At 38.4% G+C, this 10,612-nt stretch overlaps 1 protein-coding gene across 5 annotated transcripts in view; it reads left to right on the plus strand.

The window, feature by feature from the left end:
• Positions 1 to 10,612, plus strand: part of PARD3B (par-3 family cell polarity regulator beta) — a 394,980-nt gene that overhangs the window by 247,736 nt on the left and 136,632 nt on the right. For all 5 annotated transcript variants that reach the window (XM_030277633.4, XM_012574931.5, XM_030277632.4 and 2 more), the window contains 2 exons: positions 9,223 to 9,429; positions 10,384 to 10,609. In XM_030277633.4, the coding sequence (XP_030133493.3) occupies positions 9,223 to 9,429; positions 10,384 to 10,609 (433 nt within the window). The remainder of the gene's footprint in view (positions 1 to 9,222; positions 9,430 to 10,383; positions 10,610 to 10,612) is intronic.

Raw genomic sequence — 10,612 nt, forward strand, 5'->3', positions numbered from 1 at the left:
CCAAGCTGTCCTGATTGCAGTATCACTGTGGCTGCTGCTTACCATCCTGCAGAGATTTGGAATTTTTGATCATAATTTAGGATAGGAAGTTGAGTAATTTCTCCAGAAATGTCTGCATTGTTGATAAGGGACATCACCAAGAAGAATTGGAATGACTCTTTCTTCTGTTTTGACTCCACATTTCTGCAGTCTGGTTCCATGTTTTGTGTATGCATGTACTACTCTCCATTTATTGGGCTAGTGAAAGGGAACAGAGGAATGTCATTTGTACACAGGTGAGACAAATGGTAATAAAAGGTTGTATTGATTTGCTGTTTAAATCATATTCTAAGTTGTTCCATGCAGCAATTCTATTAGTTTTCCAATTTGCTATTTAAACACATTGTACCAATGCAGAACTGAATATTGAAAATATCCTAAATACATAATTTGGTAATTGATAGCATATTATCTTAAGAATATTGAAAATTGCTGCAGTAAAAACTAAACTTAGCTGTCTGGGGAGATTCTCTTTTCCCTGGGGGATATTAAAGGTTAGGTGTATATTTGTTAAACATCTAACATTGTAACAAATTTTTAAAAAAACCCACATATTTATGAAATTATCTTTATTTAGGATATCTTTTATCCTTGTCAGTGTTCTTTTTTAAATGCAACCTTTCTATTAATGACACATCCTGACATACCAAGCAAGGGAGCTGCAAACCTCTTATAGATGCTGAAAAACATACACAGTGTAATGTAGTAAATTGTACAGATTAGGCCTTAAAGTTAACCAGTATGGCTAAGGTAGTAAGTATATTGTTGGGTTTGGGGTTTTTTAAGCAAGGCTGGGAGTGTAATAGTGTAATCCAGTTGTGACTCATGTCTGTTAAGAACTCAGAAGACAGACAGACGTTACTGAGTGTGAGTCTCTGTCTGCATACTACAGAACAGTTTTGCAGAATCCTTTACTGGAGCTCTTTAGAAGAAAACTCCCTTGACATTAGGTCCACGGATTGAAGTTGTTTTTCCTAAGAATTCGGTTTTGTGGAAGAAAGCCTTGAAAATACAAATTTAACCAGATCCAGCCAATGTTAGAAGAACATGGAATGTAGATGTGAAAAGTGAGCTTTGCTTCCTTAAAGTTGCAGTGAAGGATCTGGTTCATAGTGTATTTGCACACAGAGCTTGAAAGGTTTCCTTTTAGTCCATTTTGAGTTATTGGTGAATGGGGGGGGCGGGGGGGGGGGAAAGAATTATTACCCAGATGGAAGAAATTTTCCCTCTTTAGTTATTCTGATGTGGCAAGAGGGAGCTGTATTCTTTGAGGCTTTTTGTTTTCCTAAAAACAATCTTCATCTCCATAATGAGTGCAAGTGAAGAAGTTTCAGTACAGAGGATAGTTTGAGGGGGAAAAAAGAGAAAAAAGTTGAAGCATATAAAATGAAGCTTGGTTAAAGTCCCAGTATCACTACAACTATGGATTCAGCTTTGAGGAATCTGTAATAAAAGACTGCTATCAACTTTATAAGCATTCAAATGATCTTAAAAATCTCAGTAGGAAATATAAAGGAACCTTTGCTGAGGACTTTTCCTGAAAACCTTCGTAATCCTTTCAGATTCTGCAGGGATTTTGAGTCTCAGCCATGTCAGATGTCTAATAACTCTTTCTCTTAGCTAATGGTAGGTTTGACAAAATTCTGCATATTCCCATTTAAGAGTTGGATTTTTGAAATGAACCTTTCAAAATTGTTTCAAGACAAATATTATTAAACTCGTAAACAAACCAATTTCAAAAATACGCAGCACTTTGTGAATGGCCTTTGTGCTTGTGTTTTAATAGTGATAGATTGATTACAGGTGTATGTCTACCTTCTTTATATAGTTTATGTGCTTGCAACCTCAAGCAAAACATGCATTACTTTCTTAAACTGAGAAGTAGCCTATGCACTTTCCTTTGAATACAAATAGATCAACTGAAGAAAATAGATTTTCATAAATTCTCCTAGAATTCAATCTATAAATGAAACCAAATGTAGATGAGGAGTGAAAGGTGCAGTTCACTACTTCATTTGTTCTGCTTTATTTTAAAGTGCTGTAAGGAACAAATTGTTGTGCATTCCTATGCTAATAGGACATACTAATCACTGGGAAAGGTGATTCTGGTTTTGTTCAGGGTTTATGAATTAAGGGTTATTACTGGAAATGGCTCATTTACTCTGTATGGGCCTGAGACAGAAAGTCTGAGTCCTCTGAAGCTTTTGTAAATACATGTTGCAGAATCTTCCCAGACTGAGATGTTTGCCTGTTTGTAGCTGGCTAATCCAGAAGTGGTTCCCTGATAAGGTTAATGCCCAGTTAATTGCTCCTAGCCTTGACACACAGTTTAATTGCTATTTGGCCAACATATGCTTGTTGCTTGCTCTGTGTAGAATTCTAGCGGATGTAGTGATGCAAACTACAGGCTGGTGGAGGGCAAACAAAATAAATACAGTATTTTATGTTCTTTTAATTCAGGGCCAAGTGGATTTGGATGAAGTGTTTATTTAGTTTGCTGGCTGCTTCAGATGCTGTGGCGTATTGATTCCTTTTATTACTAGCAGCCATTTAACCTGACCTCTCTCAGATCCAGTATTTTAAAAGCCATAAATTTTAACTTTACTTATGAGCAAGGACTGAAATGCTGTGAAAGCCTTTTTATTAGCAGAGCTTTGCCTTACTCCATGTTCATGTGTCACCCATGGCAACAATATTTAGAGCATCTTAAATTAGAGCGGCTGTTGGGCAGCTCAGTGGTGGTGGGGTTAGCAATGAAAAGAGCTCATAAATATCTCAGGCATGTAGGATTCACTTATCAAAGTGTGGCAGCTACAAAAGCAATGCTATGATTAGCAAAAGGTATTATTTTTCTGGTTATTTTGTTAAAAGTCTTTCCTTGTCTTAATGTTCAAAGATAAGGAAGATTTTTTTTTTCTTAATTGCAAGTTAAATTGCTGATATTGAAATTTATTTTCCTTTTCTGCCTTGGCTGTTTTTTTTTACAATAATCATCTTCCTTGTTTCATTAGCCTAAATTAATCACCAAACAACACTTAAAGCAATCTTTAACATGCGGCTTATGTAAGTATTTATAAAAATGTGCCCAGGCCAAAAATTGATGCATTAAAATTACATATCACTCTTTGAATTATAAATAATATGATTGTTTCAAATTTCTTTCTGCATTCACATGTAAAGAACTCAAAAAAGCTTTAAATTAGTGATGTAAACACAAAGCTTAATATGAACTTCTTGCATCCTTTTAATTTGTTACTTCTGATTTAAATCAGTAATTTTTAAAAATATTTCAGGCTTGATGACTAAGATTGAGTAATAATTCAGCAGTTTATTTCAAAGTAGGCTTAAGACTTAACAAAATAGATCATAACCATTATTTTAATGTAAGTTTTGGCTTGCTTTCTTCTGTTCTAGTACTGAAGAAGCTTTCCCATCTGTCCCACAGAACAAAGGTAACACTCTAGATGTTAGCCTCATACCATCCGAAGTGACTTTGTTTAAATATTAGTGTGGGGACTCTTTACTTCATGTTAAACTTTGGCCTGGGAACAAAAATGTTGGTTTAGTTTGAGAAGCATAATTTATATCAATTAGTCTCAGAAAGTGTCACATTTCCCAATCTTTAAAGCTGGATTTAAATGTTTGACCTTTTCAGAGGGCAGGTGTAGAAGTAGAAATAAAGCAATCACAGGGCACTGGAATTTTTTTGCTACCACTCAGTTCCAGACTGATCAATTTACAAGGTGCCTGAAACCACTGGGGAATCCTGTTTTCTAAAAACTGGACGTTTTCCTGTCTGCATTGCTTCTCCTATTGCAGTTTTCCTCTAGCAGGTTGTAACACCTATATCTCGAGTCAGTTTATACATAAATATCCTTGAGGAGAAAGCTCCTGCTTTGTACAAGAGAAGTAGCTTGATTTATATTGGGACCTGTTTGGAGGGCAAGTGCTTCAGTTTGTACCAACTAGAGGGAAGGCACTAATCTGCTGGAGGAAGAGGGATTCAGATGTCTAGGAAAATGGATGCAGAGCTCTGCTGTGAACTGGAAGGTTATGTGAGAGAGGGTAGACTTCTGTTACCAGATGAAGAAAAATAATTATTTCAGCAGATAAGAACACAGGGTTTCTGTGCAAAGACAGGCTTGGCTGCATTTTTTCTGACATTTAGCACTAACCTGGGAAGTGCATGTGCCCCTTCACTGAGGCTTTTGCTTGAACCTCTGCCTTTGCTTCTAATTCTTAGCTTTGATATTGTTGCACTGGGAAACTTGTTAGCATTTTTTAGATGTTTAATGCCATACATATTCTTTTTGAAATAGTAGCACGTTTAATTGCAGTGTTGTTGTTTGTTAGTGATAAGACTGTAGAAAACAGCAACACCAACATATGTTTCTAAGATGACAATAGTGCATTTTCACTTTCTGCCTAATGGCTGCCTTATTGCAAGCATTTCCTTTTCAGCTGGCTAAGGCTCAAGGTACCTTCTGGGCCCCAAATTGTGATCTGTCATTATTCATAGCTGAAATTGCAGTTTGTGCTAATGCAGGCTCAATTGCAATCATTATATGTAGTAAAATAGATTGAAAGATCTGTAAATCTGAGGACTGTAGCTGTCTCTTACAATCAGAGAACCTGTTAAATTCTCCTATGCTTTGATTTCTCTTTATTAAATTTTGTTTTTCTGTCAGTTGCAGGGTTGTTCTATGTTGAGTATTTCTGCTTATTCTTTGGAATGCATAGATTGAGGTATTAAATGAGCAAAACTATGTATCTTGTCTTTAATGTGTAAGTGCAGGATAGTGATTCTTCTCTTGCTTTTCATCAAGCACTTAATCTTTTCTGTGTCATGTGTATAAATTAGTGTTGAAGAAAAAGCTACCATGTGATCTAAGACTTTTCTACAGAAACATTATATTAAAGCCCTTCATTTGAAAATCACAAGCTAAAAGATGTAATGACTTTCAGATTCCTCCTTCCTAAATCATTCTCTGCATTGAATTGGTGGATGATTGAAAGAGTATCTGAATATAAAAATATAAGTGAGAGGAAAAAATCCTTTGTAGATGTGCATACTGTGAATCCTATCAGAAATAAATGAAACTACATTAAACAAATGGTTAAGAAAGAATGGTACATGAAGTAGTTTAAGTCACTATACGATGCTGCAGTCTCGTAGAGTGAGGAGTTGGTCTGTAGGTTGGGGTAGGCCTGAGTTCAGTGAGGCCAAGCTGAACGTCAACAAATGTTACTGGAAATGTGTGTCCAAAGCACAGCAGGCACTGAGCTGTACCTGCTTCCTTCAGAGCTGTTGGCATATCTCACTCTGAGTGGCACTTCCCAGTGCTGCCACTGAAGAAGCCACCATCAGTGCTTCATGCTCAAAGAGTTCTTTGCCTGCTGAAAGTAGTCCCTTGTTCTCTCCAGCATCCTGGTATCCACAGGGTAGAACACTCATTGTTTTCATTACTCCTTTCTCTTCCCTAGGATCACATGAACCTCCACTATGTGCAATGCAATAGGAAACAACACTCTGTATGTTTACAGCACTGGCAAAAACAGAATCAAATTATTTATAATTTTTTACAACTTTCTGTTTATTGTATTTTCTCAGTCTCAGTGATGCTTTCCCTTCTTTTTTCTTTATTGCTTTTTTTTACCTCACTATGTCTTTCAAAATGTAAATAGTAAGTTAGTCTAGCTCACATAAATATGTTCCTCTAAATATTCTCCTTTAGGCATATTCCTGTAGTTTTGGTTTTCAAGAAAAAACATTATCTAAAAAATAAACTTAATGATAAATATATAAAATGTTTACTCTTTAGGGTGTCTTGGGAGTTGTGTTTCATATAGAGTGACAGTGATTCATGGCTTCTCTTCATTTTGATTCTCTCTGTACATGCCTTTGGGGTGGCTTGCACTGCCCACAATGCTGTGTCATTTGTTTCCCTTTGATTTTCATGACTGACATCTTGCTTTTGGCATATTTCCTTCAGCTGGGCTATAAAAAAAAAAGGAAAGGAATGTGCAGATGTGGGAAAAAGATAATCTTGGAAAGACCTGACTAATAATAATAGTAATAAAAGAACAGAAAGCAGGTTTACGTTTACCGCTATATTAAGAATTAAAAAAATCTGTGTAAGCCATGTTGGCATTGAGCAGAAAATTAAAGCATGTGTAACACCATCTTTCAGTTAAAAGATGATCAGTTACAGATAACATCTAAGAACAGCAATTTGATTTCAGCCAGTCTAGGCAGGTAGTGACGTCAGCTGTTGTTTTCTCTTATAAATTCAGGAGAGATGTATGAAGTAATTCAGCATTTATAAAAACAATAAAGTGCATGCTTCAGTTGGCTTTTTATCATTGTGCTACAAGAAGCAGTAAAAGGAGAGCTCAAGAAGAAACATTTTAACACTGTGAGCAATTGAATTTTTTATTGCCAAACTGTGTTTTTGTATTAAAAATCCAGATAAGGCTAGATACAGACACACACCATGTATCCCCAGAATTACTTGTTAATACCTTGCAAAAGATAAGAGAGGGGTTTTGTTGTTTATTTGTTGGTTTGGGCTTTTTTTACCCATGAGATAAATAATCACATTTTCAGGCTTACAGCAGTTCTAGAGGTCTGCAGAAATTAAAAATGTACTGGCGAGGGCAGGGGAAGGCAATTTCCCAATTTGGGATGCAGTCCTTGTCCATTATGGAGTTCTGTGCATTCTTCTGGAAAGCATCCAGTTAGAGATGCTGGCTCAGAAATCAAGGGGCCAGGTCTCCCTGCTTAGGGAAGCTTTTTAGCTCCTGTATCTTTAGCTGTGCTCTAATATGTGATTACTGCGGCTCTATAATGAAAGGGGGGAAAAAGGAATCAAGCTGAACTGTCAGAAAGACAAAGTTCTCACTGTTGTTAGTGAAATTTCAATAATGAATATTTCAAAGTATTACAGTCTTAGAATGGGTCAACTGAATTCTCAATACCAATCTGTGAATAAGGGTTCTCAGTAAGTTTTTGAAAAATAAGCACACCTCAGTGTGCTCGGGTGTCTAAGGACTGAGTCCCAGTGTGCGTGGGGAGGCTGAGCACACAGCTTGATGTCTGATACATGTGTCATGTGAGTGCCTCACTCCAAATTCAGGTGTTGATTGGATTTTCTTAGGTCATACATTGCAGTCTTCCAGTCTGAGCAACTGGCTCAGCTTTATATAAACCAGACTGTAACCAGCATTTAACTTCAGACCTTTTTTTCAGGTAATGGAGCTTAGAGCAGTAAATTGAGTGTAGTACATCTTGCACTTCTGTACTTTTCTGGCCAGCCAGGCAGCTGTAGCACTGGCTGCTGGACCTCCCGAAGCCATGGACCCACACGGCCCCGCTGGAGGCAGGATGTGCCCAGCCCTTCCTGGCAGACTCTGCATCACCCTGAAGCCATCCCAGTGGCTGCTCCTCCGGGGGGCTCAGAGCAGTGTGCTGGGGACCCGCTGCCTGCAGGGCCCCCAGAGCACAGCCCCTGGCAGCCCTCGGTCTGCAGCCCAGCCTGGCTGCCTGCTATGTTGCCCGGGGCCAGCAGCCCTGCCAGTGTGTCCTGTGCCCAGCCAAACAGTCCACCAAGGCTGGCTGGTGACTGAAACCTGAGAGCTTCCTCTCGGCTGATCAGTGCCTTTCACTTGGCCTTTTTCCTCACCGTTGTTTTTCCCTTGGTTTTTCTCCTTCTCAGCCTGTGATAGGCACCACAGTGCCTCCAACTGATGCATAAGATTTTAGTGATTTTTAGCACCTTTATGTTCTATGCAGGTCATTCTTCTAACTCTGCTTTAGCACTTGCTAATTTGTCAATAATGGTAGTCTCCAGAATGGCAATTAGTGAACAGAAGAAGGTTGCACTGTGTGATGGAGCAGCTAGGGTTCCCTTAAACCTGTTTGTCTCCACACACACCCACAATCCCCCACTTGTTTTCAGCTACATATCAGTCTGCAGGTAAAGGAAGTGTAAATTGCTTTATGTAGGCACTACTGACAGGTCTCTATTTGTTGTCAGTTCTCAGCTTTTTTACTTTTAAGAATTCACTGAACGTGCTGTTCAGAGTTACTTGCACTCTAGGATTGCTAAAATCACAGTAAATCATACTAACATATCTGTCTTTTCTGTGACCCTTGAATCCCTTCAGGTATGACAGTATGAACATGGAGGTGAAGGGCTTCTCTTAAGTTCTTCTGTTGCTTTTGTTAGTACTACTTAAAAGTTGAAAGCAAAAGCACTCAAGTTCTCAAAGACAGAAGCCATATTGCAAAGCACAGTCTCTTGCTCAGTGTTTCTAAGACACATTTACTGTTCTGCTGTATAAAAGCCAAGTAGATGCTACATAAGCTTTTAAATTAAGCTGTGAATTTCTTCATTGATTGGAGTGCATCTATTCATTCAGTTTTGTTCTTTACCTATTCCGCTGTCATTTTATTAATACTAATTAACACAAATGCTGCCACAAAATAAAGCCTTTCTAAGGTTGTATAGTCAAGCATCTAGAGAGAGAGAAGGTTTGGGACACTCAGTGTTTCCTTTGTTTTTCTCTGAAGTGCTTTAAGTCTGTAATCAGGGAATGAGGCAGCGACAGCAACATCATTTATGTTAACCTGTGCTCTGCTTGTTTCTTGAAAAAGCTGCTGTGCATGTTGGTATTATAGCACTACTTTCAGCTTGAATAAAAAGGTTGGGTAAAACTTAGAACTAATAATGTATCTTCTCTCAGGAGAAATGTGTTTGAAAATATCAACAATTCGTACAACCTATCTCCTTCTAAAAAGCAAAACAGTTGTGTAGAAGTGTTTGTTTTTATGAGTATAAAGATAATGCTCTCCTTGAGACTGTTAACACTGTCCAGTTGGACATCACAGGCAAAGGTGGAGGAAGCAGCCCCATGCTCATCACTGGTGTGGGATTTGCAGTGGCACAGACAAGCCAGCTATCACCCATCACTTTGTCAGGTCTGTAAATTATGTGCCATTCCCTCCAAGTCTGGGGATATCTGCTGAACTAGGTTTAACTTGATGTTATTTTTAGAACAAATTACATCGATTGCATACTATTTCAAAGGCCCCAAGTAATAAAGTACACAATTAAGTGTATCTGACTAGTTTAATTTCTCTATGTGGTTTTTGGTATAAAAACTTAACCATTCATTTTCCAGACTCTTCCAGCAAAGATTTTGGTCCTACTCTGGGATTAAAGAAGTCCAGTTCCCTTGAGAGTCTTCAGACTGCTGTGGCTGAAGTAAGGAAGAACGAACTCCCTTTTCACAGACCCAGGCCTCACGTGGTGCGGGGTCGGGGATGCAATGAGAGCTTCCGAGCTGCCATTGACAAGTCTTACGATGGACCTGAGGATGGAGAGGAGGGTATGTTGCTGCTGGCACTGACTGAGGGAGCCACCTTCACTTAGCACTGCTGAGGGCCAGCACCACAGAGCACCATGAGCCAGTGATTTAGTCCAATTGAAGCCGATCACACTTTAAAAGCTGTTCACATCTTCCACTGAATAGAGCTGTCTTTGCTGTACCCCATCCAACCTTGACTGGGTTTAGTGTAAAGTCTTTCACTGATCTCCTTTGGGGCAGGGGTGGCTTGGAGGATTTAGAACTCAATCCTTAAATAATTATGTTTTTCACTTCAAGAAGCAGCTGCTTTCTTCAGATTACATTAAAAATTATCTCTCTTGTTTTACAATTCCCACTTTTCCAGCCAGGAAATTTGTTTCATGTTGTAGATAAGGCAGTGTATTGATAGCACCCTGCTGCTCATTCTGTCACTTTGGGTTTTATAGACCCAAGTCTGGAAATACATCTCCTTTAATATGGGGCATAAAACAGTGCTCGGATCCTGAGCCCCCCAGCAGAAAGAACACAGCTCTTTTCCATCCAGACAGTACATTTTATCCTTTTTTTTTCAGCCACTAAAATAGAAAGATTCCAGGGAGTGAATGAAGTCATTTTGTTACATAGGTTGGTTTTGCCAGTCACCAGAATCTCTTGTTGAAGTAAGCTCTCTGTTTGAAACCCAGCACGTGGTTAACAAGCTAGATTTCAAAGAGAACAAGTGCTTTACTCTATCAGGATTTTTATATCAGGAACAATAATTAGAAAACAATTCATTAAAATAATTCAGTGTTTAATTTACAATACAAATCTGTTTGAATCCACTAGATCTGCTTAGCCTGCTTTTTAAATTATTCAATTAAATGAGTAAGTATTGTGAGTCATTTGAGCTCTTTGTAGACACTCTTGCTGTATTTCACATGTTTGCATTTCAGTGGCCCATAGCCATCCTCACTGCTTCTTTTTCATTCTGTGCAGATGGCTCTGATAAGAGCTCTCACTGTGGTCAAGAAGCTCAAAATGTGGAATCTGCCCCTCCAGGGAACCCTGAAATAGAAGATGCAGAAATCAAAGCAAAAAAAGACAAAAAAAGTAGGGAGAAAGAGAAGAAAAAGGGCAAATCTAAAATCAAAGAGAAGAAAAAGAAGGAAGAAAATGAAGACCCGGAAAAGAAAAAGAAGAAAGGCTTTGGTGTCATGTTGAGGTA

Source organism: Taeniopygia guttata, chromosome 7 (genome assembly GCF_048771995.1).
Source record: "Taeniopygia guttata chromosome 7, bTaeGut7.mat, whole genome shotgun sequence".
NCBI lineage: Eukaryota > Metazoa > Chordata > Aves > Passeriformes > Estrildidae > Taeniopygia > Taeniopygia guttata.